The 26,680-nt window shown below is 42.2% G+C and overlaps 1 protein-coding gene across 1 annotated transcript; it reads left to right on the top strand.

Moving 5' to 3' along the window:
- Window positions 1-95: 95 nt before the first annotated feature.
- On the top strand, window positions 96-25,607 carry LOC114358023 (zinc finger SWIM domain-containing protein 4-like; the record flags this gene model as incomplete). The annotated part of the gene is made up of 28 exons (XM_028311880.1): window positions 96-189; window positions 5,928-6,055; window positions 6,097-6,216; window positions 6,258-6,377; window positions 6,419-6,538; window positions 6,580-6,699; window positions 6,741-6,847; window positions 7,007-7,148; window positions 7,752-7,963; window positions 8,406-8,486; window positions 8,605-8,892; window positions 9,242-9,369; window positions 11,566-11,643; window positions 12,104-12,196; window positions 12,570-12,736; window positions 13,100-13,209; window positions 13,761-13,977; window positions 15,448-15,601; window positions 15,896-16,037; window positions 16,364-16,587; window positions 17,705-17,838; window positions 18,348-18,526; window positions 18,753-18,868; window positions 19,087-19,237; window positions 19,744-19,965; window positions 20,403-20,525; window positions 21,046-21,232; window positions 22,871-25,607. Coding segments are annotated over 28 exons (4,088 nt in total), but the record flags the coding sequence as incomplete, so codon positions are not given.
- Window positions 25,608-26,680: the final 1,073 nt, after the last annotated feature.

Genomic DNA, 26,680 nt, shown 5'->3' with positions numbered 1-26,680 from the left:
CCAGCCTTATTCTCACACTCCTCAATCATAAGAATGTAGTCCCAGCATTATTTCAAAATACATCAGACTATAACCTTCTCTCTCTCCTTTTCCAGGGTTCCACCTGAGTGGAGTGGTGCGGGCGCCTGCAGCCGTGCCTCCGTGCTCGGAGCCCGAACGGCTCTACAGGGTCACAGTCTCGTTTGACAGGTAAGTTTGACAACTGACAGCTTCATGAGGTACACCTGGGGGGATACTCCCAAAAATGTTATGTATCTGAAGTTTCGAAAGTTTATACACCACTAAATTTTTATCACAGAAAAAATTTTAACAGGTTATAAATAAATATAAATATCCTTGGACATTTTACACTACGCCGCTAGCCCCAAACTAAGCAAAGCTTGTACTATGGGTACTAGACAACGGATATAAACATACTTAAATATTTTTTTTTTTTTGTAAATACATACATATTATACATAGAAAACACCCAGTCCAATACAAACAAATATGTTCATGCACACAAATGTTTGTACTGTGCGGGAATCGAACCCGCAACCTCCGGAATAGTAGTCCGATTCGAACCACTACACCAAACGGCCGATAATGTAGAAACGTATGGAATATTGAAAACAAAAGAAAAAAGAAATGGTTTTCATGAAGTTAATTTTTTTATTAAATTTTCGTTAGTCCGTATTTTACGCGTCACAGCTGGGTCACTCCGCTGCTCGCTAGAGTAGTCGTACGCGCTCGCACGTTGCATCGATCTGTCTGTCTCGCTCACGCCTCGACCACGCCTCGACCACGCTTCCAGTGTTATTATTACATACTTAGCTAACTTAGACCATTTTTAATTTTAATAAGTGTTACATCTGTACCCCCAGTGAAAAGGGATCTAACTCGACTTAGATCAAAATTGACTTTATAACATAATGTAAATCTCTGAAAAATTAGCTATTTTTGTATCTAATCGGTATGTTTCTACGACGTATAGAAGAGAAAATAATTTTGTGCCAAATGATACAAGTAACGCTTTGTGAACTTTTCTTTCGTGTATATTGATACATGTCTACTTTTAACAAAGTGTACCGGAGGCTTCTTTCACTTTTTTGTTGTGTCAAGAGGTATGACTCGTGTTACTACTTTTTACACGATTGAAGTTGTGCAGATTGAATTTGTGATTAACAATATAAGATGACGTGTAAAATGTTGTAAGTTACTTAGATCAAAAACATTTGAAAATCGCAACTAATAATTTGGTTAATTATTTGGTGTAAAATGATACAACTTAGCCCAAACGTCAGATTAAAGGAAAAAATAATGTCGTAGTTTATAAATCAAAGAACTTTAGTTAATAGTTTTAATAAATCTACTAGTAAAACATATAATTGAATTCATAGTGCCTAACGTTGTCAATAAAAGTACTTAATAAGTGCATTATCGAATTTACAAGAGCTCCAACTACCAGAAATCTTTATAAACAAAACTCATCACCTTTGACAACAAATTGAACTGGGCGAGTCATGTCGAGAACAAAATAAAAATGGCCTGTATAGCATTCCATCAGTGCAAGAGACTCATTGTATGGCCCTCTTACACATATTATTATGGATCACTTGTGTGGTGGCACAGAACACAACTATCCACAGCAAGATCAAAACTCCAAAGCCTGCACCGCCTAGTAAGCATAGCGGGCACTAGTTGTATGAGAACCACTCCATCGACATCACTTGAGTACCTTCTGAATCTTAGATCTTTAGACCTCTTCATTCAGGAGGAAGCGCAAGCAGCCGCTCTAAGACTTAAAGGTAAGAACGGCATATAAAAGCAAAACAAGGAGACAGGACATTCCACGATCCTGCACAAAACCCTAATAAAAGAAATACCTCTCACCGAGGCACCCATCGACAGAATTCTCTGTGTTCACATCTTCGACTGGAGATATAATATCCAGCTTACAGCGGAAACGAAAGATTGCTCTGGAATCAATGAAGTTAGGATATACACTGACGGCTCCAAAACCCAAAAAGGTACGAGAGCTGGTGTCTTCTCGAATTACCTAAATATACTAAGAATATCTACAACACTAGATACACACAATACAATTTTCCAAGCAGAATGCAATCAGAGCAGCACAGGCGATTGCAACCATAGACATCCGAGGTCTGAATATAAAAATAATCTCAGATAGTGCAAGCAATACAAAGCAACTTAATATACTACATTATAATACTTATATTGGAATGCCATGACGCGCTCCTAAGTCATTTTTAGACGCAAATGGCGTTACCCTGCACTCCTGAAGTGGATCAAATCGTACAGTAACTCCTTGAGCAACGACGCAGCAGATGAACTGGCCAGAAGGGGATCGTACACGACGGTATTTGGTCCGGAACAATTATAATGCCGATACCATAAGCACAGATCAAGACCTGGCTGCGCTCCAAAATAGAAAAATAACACCACACAGAATGGAAAGATTGTGAAAGATGCAGGCAAACAAAAGATGCAGTTGTGGATATATCGAAAAAGTTTTCCCGCAGCCTCATAAGACTAAGCATTGACAACATCCGCAAGGTCCTAAGTGTAATAACAGGTACGTTAAACAAACACCTACACAATATAGCTGTTACAGACAGCCTACTGTGCAGAAGATGCATGGAGGCAGAAGAAAAACCGCAGCACGTGTGCACAAGGAGTGCACAAGCGTAGCAATCAACAGGCTCAAATTCTCCAATCACCAGGGTCGCTGCAGAAGGCCTGTAGCGACCTAGATAGGCTGCTGCTACCTGGGGGGGATCTGGAGCGGTTGAAACTATCTACGAAAGTCCTTATGAATTGAACTATGTATAAAGTAAATAATTATGTAAATGACATGTGTTGCTGGACTTTATCTGCTTAGCTCGCAAGTATAACATGTCTTGTTAATTCATGTCTCTATTGATTTAAGAAGATTCCCGCCGTAGGCAGTTCGATATTTTCAAGTTATTTATGATTTAAGAATAGGCTGACAAGGGTGGCTAAATTTCTTGCGCTGCTTCTTCTCAGCACTGGCCCATTTATGTCCCAAAATAATTGTAGGGTTCAAGTAATACTAGGACGTGTTAAAGGGCTTTTTAAAAGCCTCTTTGTTAAAAACAAATGCATTTTATGACTTTACTTTTATATTATCCTTCTGTAGCCAAAAAGCAATCAATATAGCTTGACATCACCATCTCTGGTCCAGGGTTTGATTCTTATTAGGGTAATTGTAGAAAACAAACTTTTCTCTGTCTCCTGTCTAATTAGTTGATGTGAAACCATTGTTGTTTCTGGTCTTTACTACACAATTGCTTCAGCTATACTTACTTTAAAATAGGAGATAATGTATGTGATTTAGGCCGATATCATTCATGGTATATGGTGTAATAATTAATAAAATAGTAGTTTCAGATCAGAATAAACATTTAAGGAGTAAATAATTAGAATCCACTCTAAAATTCTAGCCTTATTCCTTTACAATCGCCACTTATATCACTTTACACATAATTATTAGGATACTTAGATCGCTATTATGTTAGTTAGATCAGTTTACACATTTTTTTTCTCATCACAAAATTGGTGTATATTGATATAAGTAGAAATTTTTGGACGATTTACCCTAAATAACCTGAAATAATGATTCCTCATAGTGTAATTACTAATGTTTGTTTTACAACTTTTTCTAAAATTAAAGAAACAAAAAAATATCAACAGAAATGGCGTAAAATGTATCACTTTACACTTGTTAGCGGGTGGTCAATTCAGTGTGGTGTAAAATGATTTATGTCCCATTACATCACTTTACACGAATGTAAAGTTGCCGTGCATGGCGATATAACTGGGTTTTTATTTAATTACGAAAAAACTACATGCTATATTTCCCAAACTGGCACACTGCCTAATCATATCTAATATTACCTTTCACCTAAAAAATATTTTACCCAGTTATCTCTAATAGCGACGAAGCAGGATTTTTTTTAACTTCAAATGCGATTTCCCAAAAATCACCATTTTCGACTTAGATCCCTTTTCACTGGGGGTACAGACATTATTGTACTTAAATAGTGCTAGCGACGCGTGGGTCAATAAATTACCAATTTTAGGAGGATATTTTGAGTCACTTTATTTTACTCTTTTTTTTTTTGCACAAATGGGATCAGTATCAATAACTCATTACCCAGAATTTTTTTTTCGGTGATTAAAATTTAGTGGTGTATACTAGTATGAGTGACAGAGACAGTCTTGTAGGTGGACGGTGCATAATAATATAGTGGCTAATAAATAAGCCTTTGAAATATGACTGATCATATTGTGAGCGTAATTTGGAACTAATCTCGCATAATCTCTACATATTAATTGAACGTAATACCACGTGTATTCTATTCTTATTTTTAGTACAAAGGTCCGTATTTAAACTTTACCTGGGCATTATTACTCCAACCTTCGATAAAGCTCACAAAAACCGTAAACTGGAACTGTAATTAGCATTTTTTTAAAGATCAACACAACCTTGTCATTTACCACAATTAATAAGCAGCCTCTAATAAATCAGTAGCCCAAAAAACGTAGGTAGAGTCAGATACAAAATATGTCAGAACTGGGTTTTAACCTGTGTAAAATATTTACAAATAAAAGCTTTACTAACTTTTAAATACATATCAATGTTTTATGTAAAATGATCTAAAAACAGGTCTCATAATGACACCAAAAAATTATATAATGTCTATCCATTTACTAATAGAGGAACGAATCGGTATCTTATAGGTTTACAACAAGACAAAAGCTTGTTCTATTTTGTTGTTCTAAAAAGGCGTTCTTTCTGAGCCCGACTGTACGATGTGCCAAACAAAAACAAAAGGTGTCAAAGACCCGCCTTTGTTGGCCGCGTGGGTCTAACCGATTCAGGGGAGGCTCTTATTAACTTAAAGGGCAACGCACTAGAATAATACCTTTTCGGAAGAATTATCATAATAGAGACGATAGTTTAGATAGAGCTTTGTAAATTAAAAAGAAGTGTTTGATATTAAAAGAATGTGCAGCGTAGTTTTACAACAAAATACGATCTTGTATTGTTATGTTCCAATACCCCCAATCCGTATGTAAGTTTGTAGTTAATTATATTTATTTGATTGTGTAAAAACAATAACAAATTAGCCAGCACAGATTTTGTGCTCTACTTACTCGTAGTTTCAACTAAATCCGTTTTGCTGTTAAGTGTCAGTGATCTAATGTACGAGCAACGCCATCTGTTGGTGACGATCGATAGTATCTCCCATTCAAAGCAGTGCTTAATGAATTCATTCATAATTTCATTGTAACTAATGATATTTTAGGCACAGATAATAATATAGGCAAATTCCTGGAAATCTCCCAATACTAATACCAAATACCGTCACCGAAATCTAAAATTAGGCCGATACATGCTCTTATCAACCTGATTTGTCTACATGTGACTGAAGATCAAGTCTTATTGATTCATTTCAAATCACTTTGGCAGGTCATAACAATTGGCATGACTGACCTGGCGATATACTGAAAACAAAATACTTAAAAACATTTACTGCTTTGTATGAGACTCTGTACTGGTGAATTTGTCATTAAAATGCTATTTTTAAGCTTTGACCTCCCAAACTCATTTGTCCAGCGTGGTTAGTGCAAGCCAAATCTTCCTTTGGCCTTTTGTAAATTAGAGACGTAATCTTAATAACCTGTGTGCCTACCATGAGTTTACGTTAGGTGTGCTCGCTAGCGACTGCGTAAAAAAATGACATTTAAATGTATGACATATTGTGCAGCGCCCCTAGCGGCTACTTTCAAGAAATAAAATCTTCATAGAATCTTTTGACGTATTCGCTAACGTAAACTCATGGTAGGCACACTGATTAGAACTTTAACGAGGCGTTAATTCATTTGTTTCTTATCCACAGATGCAAAATAACAGGCGTGACATGCAGCTGCGAGGCGCGAGACATCTTTTGGTGCCAGCATGTCGTCGCGCTGGCTCTCTACCGCATCAGGAACGCCGACTCCGTGCGGCTGCGGGTGCCTATATCAGGTGAGCATTCCACCTGCAGTCAGGAGCATTACAGCATGTAGATAACAGGCGTGACGTCAGCTGCGAGGCCAGAGACATCTTCTGGTGCCAGCATGTCGTCGCGCTGGCTCTCTACCGCATCAGGAACGCCGACTCCGTGCGGCTGCGGGTGCCTATATCAGGTGAGCATTCCACCTGCAGTCAGGAGCATTACAGCATGTAGATAACAGGCGTGACGTCAGCTGCGAGGCCAGAGACATCTTCTGGTGCCAGCATGTCGTCGCGCTGGCTCTCTACCGCATCAGGAACGCCGACTCCGTGCGGCTGCGGGTGCCTATATCAGGTGAGCATTCCACCTGCAGTCAGGAGCATTACAGCATGTAGATAACAGGCGTGACGTCAGCTGCGAGGCCAGAGACATCTTCTGGTGCCAGCATGTCGTCGCGCTGGCTCTCTACCGCATCAGGAACGCCGACTCCGTGCGGCTGCGGGTGCCTATATCAGGTGAGCATTCCACCTGCAGTCAGGAGCATTACAGCATGTAGATAACAGGCGTGACGTCAGCTGCGAGGCCAGAGACATCTTCTGGTGCCAGCATGTCGTCGCGCTGGCTCTCTACCGCATCAGGAACGCCGACTCCGTGCGGCTGCGGGTGCCTATATCAGGTGAGCATTCCACCTGCAGTCAGGAGCATTACAGCATGTAGATAACAGGCGTGACGTCAGCTGCGAGGCCAGAGACATCTTCTGGTGCCAGCATGTCGTCGCGCTGGCTCTCTACCGCATCAGGAACGCCGACTCCGTGCGGCTGCGGGTGCCTATATCAGGTGAGCATTCCACCTGCAGTCAGGAGCATTACAGCATGTAGATAACAGGCGTGACGTCATGTCGTCGCGCTGGCTCTCTACCGCATCAGGAACGCCGACTCCGTGCGGCTGCGGGTGCCTATATCAGGTGAGCATTCCACCTGCAGTCAGGAGCATTACAGCATGTAGATAACAGGCGTGACGTCAGCTGCGAGGCCAGAGACATCTTCTGGTGCCAGCATGTCGTCGCGCTGGCTCTCTACCGCATCAGGAACGCCGACTCCGTGCGGCTGCGGGTGCCTATATCAGGTGAGCATTCCACCTGCAGTCAGGAGCATTACAGCATGTAGATAACAGGCGTGACGTCATGTCGTCGCGCTGGCTCTCTACCGCATCAGGAGTGCCGACTCCGTATGGCTGCGGGTGCCTATATCATGAGCTCATGAGCATGAGCATTCCACCTGCAGTTAGGAGCATGATAGCATGTGGATTGAAGAATATAACAACAAGTTTGGCTATTCGAGACTAGGAAAAGCAGTCTTGACTCTTGAGTGGTCTGGCCGTCAACAATTAAGTTAAAGGAGGTCAATAACTTTTTAATTCAGCTCTTGAACTTTCTTAAATGAGTACGTACTTGACATTTTGATAATGTAGAGATCATGTATACAGCACTTTGCAGCAAGACTCGATGCGACTCGATTCATGACTGTATTTAGATAAATAGATCATGTTATCTTAAAATCACGAATGACCACTACTTTCAAAGAGCTTAAAGCTTCAAACTGGTGAAAAGTGCTGAGGTAATCCTCAGGCATGCAATGCAATCATTAAAGGGCCTCGAAATGGTAACTCTAGTTCTGGAAATGACTACGCTTACTCTCAGAAATATAATATCCAATCTGGTATTTCCAGAAACCCTGCTCCAAATGGACAGGCAGCAGCTGCAGAAGTTCGTGCAATACCTGATAGCGGAGCACCATACGGAGGTGCTGCCAACCGCCCAGAGGCTGGCCGACGAGGTCCTGCAGGCCAGGTCGGCTATCAACAGGATATGCGGCGCGCCCGACCCCACGGCTGGGCCGCCGCCCGACGCGCACCATGCTTGGCACTTGGATGAACAGCAGGTAAAACTTCTTTGCTTTGCTTTCAGCTTACATTAGAACAAACAATACTGGATATAAGGCTTGGCTTCTCTACTCAATCATGATTAGGAACTGAAGTGAAAACCGAATCTGAAAAACGGCACGAATATTTTTTCTGCCAACGACCCTGAACAACAGCAGAAATATAAAACTACACATAAAGTTCATAAAATAATGCTGGCCATTAAAAATATTTTGTTTAAAAAAATCTAAAAAGTTCACAAAAAATTGCAAAAAATATAAATAAAAACTACTCGAGTAAAAACTTTTTTTAAAACTTTGATTCTGGCCTTAAATGCGTTATTTTTCTTTTATGAATGACATCTTGGTACCTATTTTGTTTTTATGTATTTCTGTAGATTGTTTTAATCAATGTCATCATTTCTCTATGAGATTGTTTTAATCAATTTCATTATTTTTTCAGGTCTGTGAACAAGTGCGGGCGTACTTATTACAGGGGACTTATTACAATGCAAATAAGCAGCTTAATTCGTTATTTTCTAAGGTGAGCTCTATTTTTTTATACATTTTTTACCATACAAAGTATCCCATTAACTCTAAACCTAAGAAAATTGTCAACATTTATTATCAAGAAGATTTTTAAAAGTCGTTCTTATTACCAGGTACGAGAAATGCTTCGCGCGCAAGACTCAAATGGCCCTCGGATGCTCATGCTTATGACCGAGCAATTCCTCTCAGACCCTCGGCTCCTTCTTTGGAGGAACCAGAACACCCCCATGACGGAGAAATGCAGGCAACTGTGGGAACAGCTAGGAGCTTTATGGGTCAGCATAGTGCTGGACCCTGGGAGTAATAAGCACCACAGGATACAGTGGCGACATCTGCTGGAAAAGTGGTCGGCGGTGGAAGTTTGTCCGACTGAGGATCCGGACTACAGATCTTTTCCATTGGTGAGTGAGTGAATGAAGTGCCTATAAGAGATGGGTGTTAAATGGTCTCTATCAAAGTATGATCTTATCAGGACGTCTTTGATTAGTCTTAATTACTTTGAAACTAGTCAAAATACATTAAACTTTACATTAGAGAAATTGTATTATAAGGACCAGGCAAAGCAATTACAAATAGCACTACATATATTGCCACACTAGATGCGACCTGCGATCATCAGATCAAAGTAATCATACATTATGTGGTCCGCATTCACTTTGACCTGACCGCAAACCCCTTTATTTAGGCTCCTTTTTTGGCACTTACTGATTCTCCTGATTTTATGTACCTAATTATTTTCTCTCTTTATAGTATGCAAGAGAAAGGGAGAGGAACGAGAGAGATCGCGACAGAGACCACAGAGACAGGGACAGAGAACGCCACAGGGACCGCGAGGAGAGAGACAGAGAGAGACTGCGCGAAAGAGAGGAGAGAGACAGGTACGAACAAACACCACAGAAATATAAAGCACTAGCTTTCCGCCCTCAGCTTCGCGCGCGTGGACTACATTATCTACATATTTTAAGGCTAGGATTTACCGCCTCGATGCCGTGCATTCGTTTACCTCAGCCCCCGCACACCTCGCACTGACACTCGCGCTGACACTCGCGCGACGCGATGACGCCATAGTGTAAAAACAAGCCGTAAGTTGGATTAAACCGTAACCTTCAAACAGTGAATAAATAAATAATAAAATTAAATATCCTTCGACATAATATTTTAACACTGCGCCTCTAGTCTCAAACTAAGCAAAGCTTGTACTATGGGATATGAACATACTTAAATAACATAACATAAATAAATACATTCATATTATGGTTAGAAAACACCCAGCCCGAAACAAACATTATTATAATGTTCATGCACACAAATGTTTGTCAATCAATAATGTCAAATAAAGATGATAATATTAAGTCAAACAAATACTTTTTATCGACAAAAATAGTAAGTAAATGATCACAAAAATGTAAACTCCATTTTAATATGAAATACTAATGTTTTTTTACATTTTGCTATTCTATTTAAGCAAATGACTCTAAATTAATCATTGTAAACCCAGAAATAGTAAACAATCCTCAAAACAACTTGCCTAGAGGTCCTCTTCTGCCCTTTTATAATTTGTAACTCAGATTCAAGCAGTAAACTTCTAAAATAATTATTTATGGTATCAATTAAATAACTGTATCGCCATTTAGTTTTATAATTCAGCATCTTTAAAAATTTGTGAAACATCAGAATTGATGACTCGCCTTATATTCTTTCATCATCAAAAAGTACCTAATATTATCATCTAATTGTAAATTATGGCAACTATTTCCTCATAATTATTGAAAAATATAAGGCAAAAATGTTTAAGTTTTACAAAACTATGAAGAGCAGATATCTCGAAAACAATACAAGATATTATCGAAAAACTTGACTGAAAAAAGTACTTGACTGAGAAGTAAATTAAATGAGATTTCATTTTGTTGCAATAGTAATGTAATATCGCTAGGACGCATAGTTATTTATTTAGACAGTTTCTGAGATATAAGCGAAAAACCCAAAAATGGGACCTTCTAAGGCTGCGATCGAGAACTTTTGTCATTCACTTAAGTTACAAGTGTTAGGAAAAATTGATCAAAAAATCAAAATCAAAAATATTTATTCAGTAAAATGTACTATGTATCATGCATGATTGAAAATTCTTAGCTTTCTCCAGTAATACTGATATTATTATACTGTGACTCGCCACCCGCCAGACAGAGGCGATTTTGTCAAAAATATTGACAAATCGCGAACTGTCACAGGAATAAAACTGACACGCGTCCGTCCTCCGCAAGCGCCACCGCGCGACTGATTGAGATTGTCCAAGCCGTCATGGCCGATTTTTTCACATTTTTTCACCATAGTAACTAAATAAGACGCAATAACAAAATTTTGAAAAGTTGTCGACCTAGAAAATACAAAGTCCTATCTATTAGTATATATTTTAAGTGTAAAATGTTAAAAATGAATATATGAGAGTAAAACAAAAAAGCCGTCGAAGTACTTCTTTGGGATTTTTTTTTATCGGACAAACTATGCAATATCGTGTTTTGGAAAAGTTGTCGCCCTAGTTAAAGACATTAACTTACTCCTACAATTTTTTGTTTGCTAAAATATCTTTTCATTTAGAAACTATCTGCAAACAAAATCGGTCAAATATCGACAATTTGGGAAATCATGGCCTTAAGGAACCCTATTTTTTTCTAAAAAAAAATTTAGCCTATGTTACTCGTGGATAATGTAACTTTCGAATGGTGAAAGAATTTTTAAAAAACGGTCCAGTAGTTTCATTTCATTACAACCAAACAAACAAACAAAGTTTTCCTCTTTATAATATTAGTGTAGACAATGAAAGAAAGCTACGATATTAACACCCCTATTCACAAACATTACTACGAGTTCTCACAGTGCGCGTTGACGCACAGGGTCACACACCAATCACAGAGCTCTATTCAACGCTGTGCGTTCAATTTGCTGCTTCACTTAAGCAAGCATCGTTTGTGAATACGGGTGTTAGATTTCCTTGATAGTGCTATTTTTTGCTCCAATAATCTCTAGGTAAGTTTTTTCCGTGTTAAATATTGTCTAAATAATATTTTTGTTCACAGAGAAAGACATAGAGAAAGACAAAGAAGAGATTTGCATTCCCATTCGGAGAGTTCCGATGAAGAATCTAGGCCTAATAAGTTAGTATTTTCGACTTCACTTTCAATCTTACCAGTGTTTACCTACAAACGATAGTACATCAAACGAAATAATCCAGAGACTTATGTAGTTGTAAAATAATTACAACCTGTATGCCTAAGATGCGCGCCGTGATAATTTTTATCGACGTCAATTTGTATGGGCAAAATCGATAAAATGGCGTGATAACCGCCTATCACGGCGCGCATCTTAGGCCTACTGGTCAAGTTAACTACGCACCTTGTCGGCCGTGACGTCACATCGACGCTCTCTGGTACGAACGGGGCGAACGCGGGGATAATAATATGTGTGGGTTAGTGCGAGGGAGAGTCGCATTCCAACGAGATGCGCAGTTAACTCGTATTTGCCACGAAAATGTCTGATGAGCTGTTGAATGTATGTAGGTATATGAATACTGGGGAAATCTTGATAAATTCATAATAAAATTTGTTTTTGTTGCAGTTATGAACGTGAATACAGGAGAGCTAGCAAACGGTTAAGACTGCACAATTCGCGGCCGGCGCCTTCGTTGACCCCAAGGACTGTCTTCCACAAGTAAGATCAGTTTTGCCTATCTACCAAACTCTCGTACGAATCAAAACACAGCATAAGGTTTTCAATTTTAAAATTGTAAAACATGGTCCTTCGAGTCAGGATATTGAATTAAAGTTCCCTGAGGATCTTTCACAAAGTAAACGATACTGAACTACAAGTCTAGCGCATTCTGAATTTCTGACACAGTGTCTGAGGGCATAACTTAATCTTTCCCCAATATACTGTACCTATAGCCAAAATCTACTTACAGTTTGAAACCCAAAGATGAGTACTGAGTAGTTCCGAAAGATGGCTACTTACGTATTTATAAATTTTTCTAAGTCATTTTGATTATAGCTAAGTACGAGTACCTACATGTATTTTTTGTCCCCAGAGCGCTGGACGCGGTTGACATAAGCTGGGAGAATGAGCACCTGAAGTACATTCTCAGCAGTGACGAGTATTCTGATCCTGAAAAACCGGAGAAGGCTGGTGGCTCGGCTGCTACAGTACCACAACCCTACCCCAAGTTTAATGACTTAGGACAGCCGCTATGGCATGGTAAGTGATATTAAACTTGCTAATGGCAGGAAAATTGATCTTTTACCAAGCTTCTCTCGGAATCCTCAAAGATCATGGTTAGTTTTTGTCGGAAAATACTTTACGTGTTTTAAACTTTGTGACTAAAAAGTTTATCACTTACCTAGGTACTTCTATATATTTACCTGTGAATTAAACCCTAAACACTGTGCCATCAACTGTGCGTTTAGATACTATAGTGATTTATTAACAAAAATCATATTTGTGTGCTAGCGACTGTAACTTCAAGTTCAGAATCTCTCAAGGTTCCTGTTAATTTTGGTCTTCTAAAGTAGTTTGTAACAGGTCAAGAAAGATTCATTAAAATACTATTTCTTATTACAGAACATTTGCCAGTAGTGGGGGCTCGGATAGAGGCCCTACGAGCTCACGGACGTGCTCCCGCCGCTTTAAGACTGGCCGTCAGTGCAGCGAGGGCGATGAGGCATCGACAGGTGAAACTTATCCTTGATTAAAGATAGCAAAAGATTGACTCTAGTACCTACTATCAGACTCTTACTTCCATTTGTCTATTCATTGGAATTGATAATCTAGTAAATCTAGTTGTTTCCAATTTAATTCTAAGTTTTCCGATATTGAAGCCTCTCCACATCACCTAATTTAATTTTATTTATCATGTGTTTCTCGTATCGCAATTGGGCCTTTTCAAGGCAAGAGTGAATAAACACTTACAGGGTAGATATGTACCATCCTAGACTGCATCTCACTTAACAGCAGGTGTGCCTTTTCTTACATAAAAAAAGTTGACATTGTTTGTAATAGTTAAAATATTTGTAAGCCCCTGCCAAGTCAACTTTTGGACTATTCAACCTTCATTGGTTGGGCCTAAATAACCACGAAGTGCGTTGTAAATCAAAATCAAACGAGACACCTGTCCAGTAGTGAACAAGAGTAACTAAATTGGATATCCAGTACTGAAAATAAAATGAGAGGTGGGAGATATTTGACCACATCACAACTGACCACTGGAACCTAATTGTTCCAGGAGGTAGCCCAACACCGGTGGCACGAAGTAGGCGCCGGCGAGGCCTCCTCCAGCGGCGGCGCCCCCGCCCCGGCCTGCGCCGGCGCCGACGCCTGTTCCGGCGCCTGCGCAGACCGTGTCAAACTGTCACTGGTCTGCGCGCACATGGACTCTGGTGTTTGCCTCACTAGCGCCGCCACGTGTGCTCTGTCGCACACGCACCGGTGTATTGGCCGAGGTGAGTGAGAGAGAGAGATAGAGAGAGTCTGGTCTGCATCCTTCCCCAAGGAGCGCACTCGTGTGCACACATGGACTCCGACGTCTGCCTCACTAGCGCCGCCACGTGTGCTCTGTCTCATACCCACCGGTGCATAGGACGAGGTGAGTGAGAGAGAATGCGCATTGTAGTCAATACCATGTGTCGATCCTGCTCTGGCGCCTGCGCAGATCGTGTCAAGCTGTCACTGGTCTGCGCGCACATGGACTCTGGAGTCTGCCTCACTAGCGCTGCCACGTGTGCGCTGTCGCATACGCACCGGTGTATAGGCCGAGGTGAGTGAGAGAGACGTCGCATTGCAGTCGATACCATGCGCCGACGCTTGTTCAGGCGCTTGCGCCGACCGACTCAAGCTGTCGCTAGTGTGCGCGCACATGGACTCTGGTGTCTGCCTCACTAGCGCTGCCACGTGTGCGCTGTCGCATACGCACCGGTGTATAGGACGAGGTGAGTGAGAGAGACAACGCATCGTAGTCTATTGCAGATCACTGGACGCAAGACTCTCCTTAGGAGCGTCGAGAACGTTGACCCATCGAGGAAGGGAGATTCTTAAACTACGTTGCTATCGTCTACTAGGACTCTAGTAACCATTCTCTCTAACTACGTCGGTGCCTGCTCAGGCGCCTGCGCAGACCGCGTCAAGCTGTCACTGGTCTGCGCGCACATGGACTCTGGTGTCTGCCTCACTAGCGCGGCTACGTGTGCTCTGTCGCATACGCAATGGTGTATTGGCCGAGGTGAGTGAGAGTGACGTCGCATCACAGTCTATTGCAGCACTGGACGCAAGACTCTCCTTAGGAGCGTCGAGAACGTTGACCCATCGAGGAAGGGAGATTCTTACACTAGGTACATTGCTATCACATCCTCTACTAGGACTCTAGTAACCATTCTCTCTAGCTACGTCCATCCTGCTCCGGCGCCTGCGCAGATCGTGTCAAGCTGTCGCTAGTGTGTGCGCACATGGACTCTGGTGTCTGCCTCACTAGCGCCGCCACGTGTGCGCTGTCGCATACGCACCGGTGTATTGGCCGAGGTGAGTGAGAGAGACAGCGCATCGTAGTCTATTGCTATCATCGGCAGGAAAACTCCCCTTAAGAGTGTCAAAGGACGTCGACTTATCGAGGAAGAGAGAGTTTGCTATCTCATGGTCTAGACTCTGCCTTCGTTGGTCCTGCTCCGCTTCTTACACATGGACTCCGGCGTCCATGTCCAGAGAGAGAGTGAGAGTGATAAAGTTGCACTTGGTTAGTGAGACAGCTGGTCATCACCCAGTTGCATTTCCTTCCTGGACCAAAGCCTCTCTCCCAAGGAGCACCCAAGATCGTCTGCGCTTCAAGAAAGGGGGCGTCCGAGACCCACACGTTTGGCGTCACGTGATCTAAGACTCGAGGACATCAGGACACGTCATTCACTTTATGGCTTTCTTTACAGACAGCAGATGCTGGACGGGCTGGACGCTGGAGGCCATCTGGTGCGTGTACGAGTGCCTGGCCGACGCGTGTCTGGCGCCCGACGACCAGCGCGCTTCTCCGCGCCTACACACGGCCTATCTGGACGAGGAGCCCAACACTGGGCTTCCACCTAGGTTAGTTTGTTAGGTTGTAATTCCTTCCCATTCCCATAAAAGATAATTGCTTTTGAGGGCTAACATTATCAATGTAACTCTCCCAACTGCCTATCATAGTCAGCCTTATGTAAGACGTCATAGGCCTCCTATAGCCAGATATGCCTTTCGCAAATAGGGCTCTTTTCTTTAATTCTCGATGATTTTCGCCCTGATTCTTGTAAAAAACCTACTAAATCTGTAGTTGAATCTCATTCGATCATAAAACACGAATATACGTCGCATCTAATATTTCCTAATTCAATTCTTTTCTAGATATCAACACGTGCCAGTAGCTGGCAGTAAAAACCCTGAAGAGACATACTTAGCGCTGGCCTTAGAGGCCGCCTTACTGGGGCTGGGCATGCAGAGGATGCTGCCCAGTGGGCTATACGCACAAGAGCGGTACTGCAAGCAGGTAAGAAAAAAACTCATAGAATATGCAATCCATTTTTTCACCAGTTCCTTTATAAAGAGGTCTAGAATTACTTTATAGCTCATTTAAAATTTCTTCTTTATTTTGCCAGATATGTAATTTAATAAAGCATTTATTTCTTTCTTTCCCAATCCAATATTACAACAAAACACAAATTGCTATGCACTATTTATAAGTTTGTGAGAGAACTGGTGTCTGAACTAGGCGAGAAGCTCTGGCCGAAGCACATAATCTAGGACTAGGCTAAAAAGCCGCTATTTTTGGATGTAATTTCGAAAGCTTCATCCTAAACAAGCATCACATTACAGGAAGAGCGCCTAATAGGCCAGCTCCAGCGGGTAGAAGGCGAAGCAGCCGCGGGAGTTTGCGCACGTGTCGCGAAGGCATTGCTAGAGGGCGGGCCCTCTTCGTGTCTCGGGACCAGAGTTCACCCACGGTCGGCGCCTGCTCATACATTCGCGAGATTCCTGTTCCTCACATTGCTGCCGAGTGACCCTGAGCTGGCATACAGAGTCGGCTTGAGGGCTATGAGGTACGTCACTTCTCTATCTATTGAAGTTGCAAAGGGATTAGAGGGCGGGCCCTCTTCGTGTCCGGGACGAGAGTACATCCGCGGTTTGCGCCCGCGCATACGTTCGCACGGTTCCTCTTCCTCACGCTGCTGCCGAGTGACCCTGAGCTGGCTTACAGAGTCGGCTTGAGGGCTATGAGGTACGTCACTTCTCTATCTATTGAAGTTGCAAAGGGATTAGAGGGCGGGCCCTCTTCGTGTCCGGGACGAGAGTACATCCGCGGTTGGCGCCCGCGCATACATTCGCACTGTTCCTCTTCCTCACGCTGCTGCCGAGTGACCCTGAACTGGCTTACAGAGTCGGCTTGAGGGCTATGAGGTACGATATTTCCCCTATCTATCGGAGTTATGTTAGAGGGTGGATTGTCCTCGTGCCTCTGAACCAGGGTGCACCCACGCTCGGCGCCCGCGTACACTTTCCCGAGGTTCCTCTTCCTCACGCTGCTGCCGAGTGACCCTGAGCTGGCGTACCGAGTCGGCTTGAGGGCTATGAGGTACGTCACTTCTCTGTCTATTGAAGTAGTTAAGGCACTACTAGAGGGCGGGCCCTCTTCGTGTCTCGGGACCAGAGCACACCCACGCTCGGCTCCTGCTCATACATTCGCGAGGTTCCTCTTCCACACCCTGCTACCTAGTGACCCTGAACTGGCTTACAAAGCCGGCTTAAGGGCTATGAGGTACGTTACTTCTCTGTCTATAAATTGAAGTAGTTAAGGCACTACTAGAGAGCGGGCCCTCTTCGTGTCTCGGGACCAGAGTACACCCACGCTCGACACCCGCGCACACTTTCGTCGGGTTCCTACGTACCTCATAGCGCTCACAAGGCTATGAGGTGCGTTATTTTCACTCTTTATTGCGCGCAGTACGAAGGTGCTGTTGAAGGGTATCAAAGTAGTGTAGGTATATCAATCGACAACAAACTAAAATTCAGATGCAAATAGAAGTACTCGAGTAATTCAAAACCGAAAAATATGGTAGTTTGGCAGCTATAGGCTATAGCTATAGGCTGTCAAAAGTGGGCCACGCCACATTCCAATTTAGGCGCCTCTATTCTAAACTTTCACCCCATTTCTTCCAGGTTGCCGATGGTGGAAGAGGCGTACGCGTTAGACGGCGCCGGCAGCGCGGCCGGCAGCATGGCGGGCGCCGGCGCCTGGCACACGCTGCAGCACGCCGAGCAACAACAAGCGGCGCTCGCCAGCGCTCTACTAGGTATACCTTTAGGGAGTCTATCTAATCTATTTGCACAGTGGCTACCCGTAAAACTTTTAGTGCAACCATTCGCAAGCGGTCTGCATCCAACAATGCTATGTATGTATTTTAGATGAGTGCAACATGCGTTCAGTGCTGCTGCAACAGTTATGGATGAAGCATGAAATGAAACTTTGTACTGCAACGCCACTTATCCACACCTTAGCGTAAACGCCTCGCCTCGCGGTTGACAGTGCAACGAGGGGCTATACGGTGTTAAAAATCCTTTCTAGGTTGATAACTTCATAGCACGACCTTTAAGCGTTCAATGCTGCGATTTTGTCCTTTTCCATTCACGGTGTCCATTTCTTCTATGTAAGCTCAACTAATGATTTCGAAAATGGTTCATAAAAACCAGCATCTTTATTAGATCGCACCTCCTTACGATTTCTACTCCAAAAATATTTTTTTTTATGTTACTCTTCTCCGAGTTTTTTAGAAATCCCTGATCAAATCTCTCATTATCACAGGAGCGGCGCGAGGAACGCCAGCGCGACTCAGAGCGGCTCTAGGAGCGGCTCAGAGGCACGTGCGATCCGCGGCTCAACTGTTCCGACTGGCACAAGACGCGCTCCGCCACGCGGCGCCGCCTGACGCGCCGCATCACCACCGAGACTTGCTGGCGGCCGCCTTCGAGCTGGGCTTACAGGTACAGTGCTTATTATAACAGAAAGATTTAACGAATATCTCCAGTAACCTACACATCACGATAACCCGAAGATCGATCCATGTGTGTAGCCAAGTATTCACGTATTTATTCTTCAGTGCTTTTTTGCATAGTCAGAAGAACTGTCAGAAAGACTTCGCTCCGCTGTTCCCCGAATGTTATCGGTTGAGGTTAAATTATTTATACTCATTATATTAATTTGTTGCAGGTGTTACGAATGACTCTCTCGTCAGTAAACTGGAGGCGAAGAGAAATGGTCCGGTGGCTCGTCACCTGTGCGACGGAGTTAGGATTGGATGCGCTACTTTCTATCATGCAAAATTGGTAAGTGAATTTCAGGACTTCATCATCATCATTTCAGCCATAGCACGTCCACTGCTGAACATAGGCCACTCTCAATGATTTCCATGTTGACTGGTTGGTGTGGGTGGATTTCAGGACTTAAGAGGTTTTGAATCTTGAAATTAAACCTATTAGGTCATTTCAAATGTAAGACTGTGATACCGTTTAATTATAATAACTTATTATTATGTTCGTTCTAGGTACGAGCTGTTCACGCCTACAGAAGCGACAGGCCCAGTGGCGGCAGCCGCGATGTCACATGCGACGGCTCTAAGACTGGGGCTCACCTTCGAGCAGCAGGAGAAACTCAGTGCCTGTGCAAGGACACTAGCGCTACAGTGTGCGGCCAAGGTATGACATGATGATAACATAAAATTACATATACTCTCTATCACTCAGAATAGGACTCTAATGTCCGTTTTCACCATCCATCCCTAATTTTTAAGTGACCCATATGAAAACAAAATTCCTGTTATGTGTTACCATAGGAGTCACTTAAAAATTGATTATGAATTGATTATGGGTGACATAAGGAGCCTCCATTCAATTTCAATAATAAAATGAGGCTCTGAACTTCAATATTAAGGTTAATCCCAGAACAGAAACTTGGACTGTTGAATCAGTTTTTAAGCGTTTGGTAATAATGGACCTGTGACAGCCTTTAGTTGTCCCCCATAACACCCTCACAGAAACATTTAATTGAAATGCGATTGAGTATGTTTATATCCGTTGTCTAGTGCCCATAGTACAAGCTTTGCTTAGTTTGGGGCTAGCTAGCGGCACAGTGTGAAATGTCCAAGGATATTTATTAATATTATTATTATTAATAAAAACTATGTTATTGTATAAACTTTCAGGATCCCCCTGGTTGTGCTCTCAGCGCTCTATCAGTATGCGAAGGTTCTGCCGGCGCCTTTGAAGCCGCTTGCGCCGCCGTCGGAGGCGCGGCCGCCAGAGGAGCCCTGGCGTCTTCGCAGCTCTTCGCGGTGGCCAGATACATGGAGCAGAGGGGACAGCCCGCGAGAGCGATGAGGCTGGCCACTTTGGCCATGAGGAATCTGCACCTTCATTACAATCAAGTAAGTGTACCGAGAGACTGAATCTACCTTGTATACTGCCTTTGGCTCATGTAAGAGAGCTTTGCTAGCTTTACAACTTATACATGGATTAGGTACAGAACTAGCCCAAGTTAACGATAAGGCTAGGGTTTATAATGAAGAATCTTAATGCATGTCTTCAACATCTACAACTAAATAAGTTTTCATAGATTTCAGCTATGCTTATAGGCAAGTTCCTGTCGACATACTCAGGAGATTTAGTTATCAAAAACAAGGCCGACTGAAAATCTAAAACCTGCTTTTCAAGCCCTACGGCTTGTGAAATTCGCCAAGCTCTTCACTGACACGTTTTACCCCAATAAATGGTACAATCCAAGCATATTGACATCGCGGTATATTTAGATGATATAATAATTATGACTATGAAATACGAGTCTCATCATGTGTTATCATTACAGGACAGCCACCCAGCGATAGCAGACATCCACTGGGCGGTCGCGCTAGCACATTCGCTAGGCCGAGCGGAGCTACAGGCGATGCTGCCTCTGCTTGTCAAGAACGTGCAGTGCGCGCCAGTTCTGGTGAGTGGACAATATGTTCAAATGTATACAGGTTTATTTTTGTTTAACATCTTTTCATACTTTTTTACTTCAAACTTATTCTGTCATATTATTCAGTTTGATTGGTTACCAAATACAAGACAAGGATAAAAAAGGCGACAATAGCCCAGTGATTTCGGCATCAAACTACCGGTCCGTGAGTCGCTACTACGCTGGTCTATTATGGTGAACCCACTCCATAAGGCTGATTTACACGTATTAAGGTGATAAGTAGATAATTTTAACTAAATTTTAAGTTTATGTCCAGACGTCAAGCTCTTGTTTACTATGAAACTGCTTGTCAAAACGTGTCAAGTGACGAGCAGCTAGCCCCGCCCACCAACTTGACAGAAAAATCAAGTTAAAATTTCGTTACCTACTTATCTACTTAATACGTGTAAATCAGCCTTTATACACAATCATAATATTATTTTGTATTTAGGATACTTAGTGGGATAATTTGCTTGCATAAGGTTTAACGAATTATTATGTCTCTCTTCAGTCGGATGTGCTCCGTCGCTGCTGCGTGGCCGCCGCTGGTTGCTCGCGCTCCCGCCCGCCCCCGCCGCGCCCGCCCACGCCGCTGCGGCCGCTGCTCGAAGCGGCGCTGAGGGCCTACGCCTCCACCACGCACGCACGCCTGGCCCATATCAGCCCGAGGCATTACGCGGACTTCGTCGACTTCCTAGGTTAGTAACCTTCAAGCATATTGTGATGGTTCCTCCCAGCATTTTCCATGACAGCCTAGAACCGCTGGCAGGGCTCAAAACAGGTATTATTTGACATTTGAGGCGACGCTGGGGATCTCTACCACCCATGCGCGTCTGGCCCATATCAGCCCGAGGCATTATGCGGACTTCGTGGACTTCCTAGGTTAGTGACGTCATAGCAGCGGGTCCAATGACAGTTGGCAGAGACGACGTCATCGCGCCTCGCCCGCCCGCGCCACGTTCAAGCGTGGTGGCGTCAGATTCAAGCGTGGCTATTCAGCACTTGACACTTGGATAGAGTTTCAAAGATTAGCGATCAAGCTGTAGATTCTGGCTACACATGATTTGCTCTATGAATGAGACGTGGGAATAGTCCCGTAGTCACGTTCATGTTTGTCCCGGCGTTTCTTCTCAGCACATCCATTTGGTCTTAAAGTCCTGAAAGGGTTTAAAAGATTGGTAGCTATAAGGCGCCCCACTGTAAGTGACGTCATCTTAGCGAATCCAATCACAGTTGGTAGTCAGTTGACGTCATCACGCGCCCCGCCCGCCCACGCCGCTGCGGCCGCTTCTAGAAGCGGCGCTGCGGGCCTACGCCTCCACCACCCATGCGCGGCTGGCCTATATCAGCCCGAGGCATTATGCGGACTTCGTGGACTTCCTAGGTTAGTGACCTTCGAGCATATTGTGATGGTTCCTCCCAGCATTTTCCATGACAGCCTAGAACCGCTGGCAGGGCTCAAAACAGGTATTATTTGACATTTGAGGCGACGCTGGGGATCTCTACCACCCATGCGCGTCTGGCCCATATCAGCCCGAGTCATTATGCTGACTTCGTGGACTTCCTAGGTTAGTAGACTTGCTATAATGTTTGTCTCGAAGGGCTATAAGATAGGGAAACATGCACAGTGACCCTTGAAGAGCTACTGTTTATGATTTGAGTTTGAGGAGACGCTGGGGCTCTTCACCATATGTGCGTGATTCACGCACATCAGCTCAGTGGACTTCCTAGGTCAGTGACGTCATAGCAGCGGGTCCAATGTCAGCTGGTAGTCAGTCGGTGCCATAAGGCGCCCCGCTCGCCCCCGCCATGCCTAGAGGCGGCGCCACGGGTCTACGCCTCCAACACGCACGCACGGCTGGCCCATATCAGCCCGAGGCATTACGCGGACTTCGTCGACTTCCTAGGTTAGTGACGTCATAGTAGCGGGTCCAATGACAGTTAGTAGTCAGTTGACGTCATCACGCACGCACGCGCGGCTGGTGCACATCAGTATGCGGATACCCTCGGCACAATGCGGACTTCGTCGACTTCCTAGGTTAGTGGCGTCATTGTACCGACAGATTAGCGAGCTGAAGTAGCAATGGCAGGGCACATAGTACGCTACTGACAGCCGATGAGACAGCAAGGTTCTATAGTGAAGGCCGCGTACTGGAAAGCGCAGGGTGGGACGTCCCACAAAGTGGACCAACGATCTCATAAAGGTAGCAGGAAAGCGCTGAATGTGGAATTCAACCAGTCAATATGGAAATCATTTTGAGTACGAAAAAAAACTTGAAGGCTCTTAAGGGTCTGAGAATAAGGTGTAGTATCTAATTGCAATCGTTTGTTCACAGGCAAAGCGCGCGACACGTTTGCGCTCGCGCACGACGGGCCACACCAGTTCGCAGCCCTACTCCAAGAGATCAAGCTCAAGTACAAAGGCAAGAAGAAGCTCATGTTCCTCGTCAAAGAGCGCTTCGGTTGATACACGCTGCATTCCAGAGCCAGGACTTGACGAAACGCACTCGTGTGACCATGACTTGTGAGTGTACGCGGGAATTCGCGGGATTTTTAGTGATGTGTGACAATTACTTGAGTGTACGCTTGGGATTTGTGTGATAATGTCCCGATAGTGAATATTTGATGACGTTTTCAAGTCATCTTTTAGTAGAATGAGTGGCGCAATAAAAAATATTGTCTATTCTCTGTAACGTGAATCAATATGATAATAAACAATCATTTTCCTATTGCTTTACCTATGGACCAGGAAAAGGTTACGTGGGGTATCATTCAACCCAAAAAAGTTAAAAAGAACTAAGTACGCCATCTACAATTGAAAAATGATACCTCATTTATGTCATGACAGACAATAGCCGGGGACTTTGGGTGACAACAATAGAATTGCTTGATGACGTCATTACTTGACAGTTGCGTACACTAGAATTGGCAGATGTCAGTGAAGTGTGTCATGTCGAAAATAGGTCGTGAAATTGCCTTGCAACTTTTGGCAATATTTTTTTTGTTGGCTTTTTGTGCAATAGTTCAAAGTTTAGGCGATATTGATAAAAAAAGTGAATTTATTGGAAATATCATTCCTTGCAAATGTAAAGGACCGTTGATCTAGAAACATAAGCTTGCCGTGGGTAGTGCTAAGTCTGAAGTATGTTAGACATGGAGAAAAAGTTGGAGTGCCTACATTTTTCTCAAACAAGAGTCATCTATGAGTTGAATGTGTAAACTCGCTGAAAATTGTATATGATAAATTAAAATAGAAAAATCTGTCTCCAGTAATCAGAAAACGTGGGCACCCTACTTAACCCTGCGAATTTAGCGGCGAAAATAAAATACCTCATGTATGGTACAACCGCGTACCGTAGCGTACCAAACCAGTCTCTCCTAAAGTATTATTTTACTTAACGATTACTGTAGCCGACCTCGTTAACGTCATTTATATTGTAAGTTATTGTAATGATCTCAATGATTCCATTTGTGTAAATAGACTAGGGCTTGTAAATATAGTTATTGTATAAGTTTAGCATAGATACGTGTAATTAGTGACTTTGTGCTTTGTGCTGGGCAATACTCGATAAATTATCAATATTTTGGACTGCCCAGCACAGAACATAGGGCGACGTAGGCCTAGTACGCCATTCTTATAGCGTCCAATAGAAATGGAATATTCATTATGAAATGACACAACACCAAAGAAATATATTGTAAGTCCAAGTGTGAGATAAGCAAAGCCATCATTATTTCAGTATTCTTGAGTATTCGATATACATACATAGTTATTTGTTGCTAACTTTTAAGATGGTAGACAATGACTGTGAAGTAATATTTTTCTATAGTTCTCATTTATTTTTTGTTTGTTATCAGTGCTTTTATTACAATATTTATCACACTAATATTAATATCAATGATCATCAATAGACACCTACATTCCGGATGATATACGTCTCTATAATTTAATTTTAAATGTTTACAATAATATACCAACATCTTGACTCCGTTAAAACAACGATAGCCATTTTCTATTAACGAAATCGCTTTGTGTACCTTATGGCATACGCCACTAGTGACACCATTCGTTTCGTAAAAAAATTGAGACACAATTTTTACACCAAAAAAAATTCGGATTAAAAAGTGTGATGGGGTTTCATTTTCTCGTTACATCTGGCTGTTTATTTCACGTTAAATTAATAAAACAAACTAACAATGCAACATAATACATTTAAGATAAGTTCACATAACTGCCTTTGAATTATCGTGTCTGGTACCGCATGCCGAGAGGAGTGTTTGAAATATTATTTCTCATACAACTTTAATTTCTATGTTAGATGTAAAGTTTTAAAAAAGTGCATTTATAAAGATAGAAGATGTTTAATATTTGATATAGAAGGAGCGTCGGGTAGTGTTCAAGTGTTAGTAACGGATGGTAAACTGATAGTATATTAGGTTAATGAAGGACTTTTGTACTTTTTGTGGTGTGAACGAGGGCTCGGCAAAAGCTACACAAAATATATTTTTTGGCATACCCATGTTCAATAATCTTACCTCATAAAATTGACTTTGATTATTATGTTTTCTTACAAATTAATGTTCCAGTGTCAGATTTCCAACGCAATATAGTTTAAATTTCAGTTAAAATACAAAAAAGCTTTGCCGACCCTATGTCTAATGTGTCAAATCTGAGTTAATAGTGAAAAAATATTCAATTCAATCGACGGCAGTTCTATTTACTTTCAGCCAAATAAACATAAAGGCGGCGAATATTTAGTACATGAATCTTTTAATTACATAATTTATAACACTCATGATACAACCGCATAGTGTCTAGTTTTTGAACTCGAATATTTTTTTGCTGAAGTTCTTACGATGCCCATGATCATACGCACAAGGACTCTTGCAAACAATTACTTTATTTTGTATATTTATTTGGTCTGAATGAGCCTGGATGTGCGGTACAGTTATTTTTGAGAGAAAGGTCTAGAAAACAGATTAATATCTTAAATTAAAGCAATAATTTGCCTTCGGCCGGTCTGCGTCACTGCGTTACTATTTTTGTGTAAATGTAAGTAGTTGTGAATTGTATAGCCTGACCAGGAACATAAAAACCCTGGCACAGAGGCGCTTCAATTGCATTTGATAGTGCAACACTGAGTACAGTCGTACATGACGTGTTAAATTAAAAGGCTAAATTTATGTATCAGGATTCAGGATTACGGGCTAATTTGATATTTTCATAAATTAACGAAAAATATTATTAAAGATAACCTGGTTTAAATAAATTAAATGAAACCATCAATCGAGCTAGTAGGATTTATTTTATTATTCATCAATAATCAAATTCAGAACATGAATATTCAACTGCAATGTCTGCTCATGAACGCTTCAAACTCGGTACTTCTTTCCCAATTCCATAAAATTCAAAACTTAGAAAGTGACAAAAAACTTTAAAATAGGTAGTTGAAACAGACTACAGCTAATTTTCATAGTGGACTGTACCATACGATAAACATGTCAGTCAATTTGACAACCTTTGTCGGAAACATTATTCAATGAAAATATTGTCCGAACCCTTAGTATTTCTCTTCGACAAATACATTAACACTTCGTGAACCACTTTTCTTTCAGGACTATAAAAATATTTTAGCAATTTAATTCACAAAATCAATTGCACACATTTAAAATAAAGTTTGTTTACACTTTGACAACAATAGACTGACATGCATGGTGACATGTGAATGAAGTTTTCAGTTACTGTTGCCATTAAAAGAAATTAGTACCATTAGTTTTCCGCAACATGGCGAGGGTTTTTATGTTCCTGGTCAGGCTATAAAAGACATTATACTTAATACTTTTAAAACTTGTACTTTTAAACTATGTTGTAAAGTCGAGATAATTAGACAATAACTGACCTGTAAAGTGTAAAATCCCCAAAAACTACCTATATAAATACCACCAATGTATAGTGTAATATTTTTAAGAAGAATAATTACGTTTATCAAGACTTTACAGCAGGTTATTGTTTACCTACTTAGGACTTGCCAAAATTATCACAAAGCAAATAATATAGACCCTAAGTGCCTTCAGGCGAGTCTACTTTGCCAGACCGGCCCTATTTATGTCATTACCACATTTTTCTTTCTTCTGTGTCGATTGTC

Source organism: Ostrinia furnacalis, unplaced genomic scaffold (genome assembly GCF_004193835.3).
Source record: "Ostrinia furnacalis isolate ACB-3 unplaced genomic scaffold, ASM419383v2 OfSCF3624, whole genome shotgun sequence".
Lineage (NCBI taxonomy): Eukaryota > Metazoa > Arthropoda > Insecta > Lepidoptera > Crambidae > Ostrinia > Ostrinia furnacalis.
This window is presented reverse-complemented; position numbering and strand designations above follow the sequence as displayed.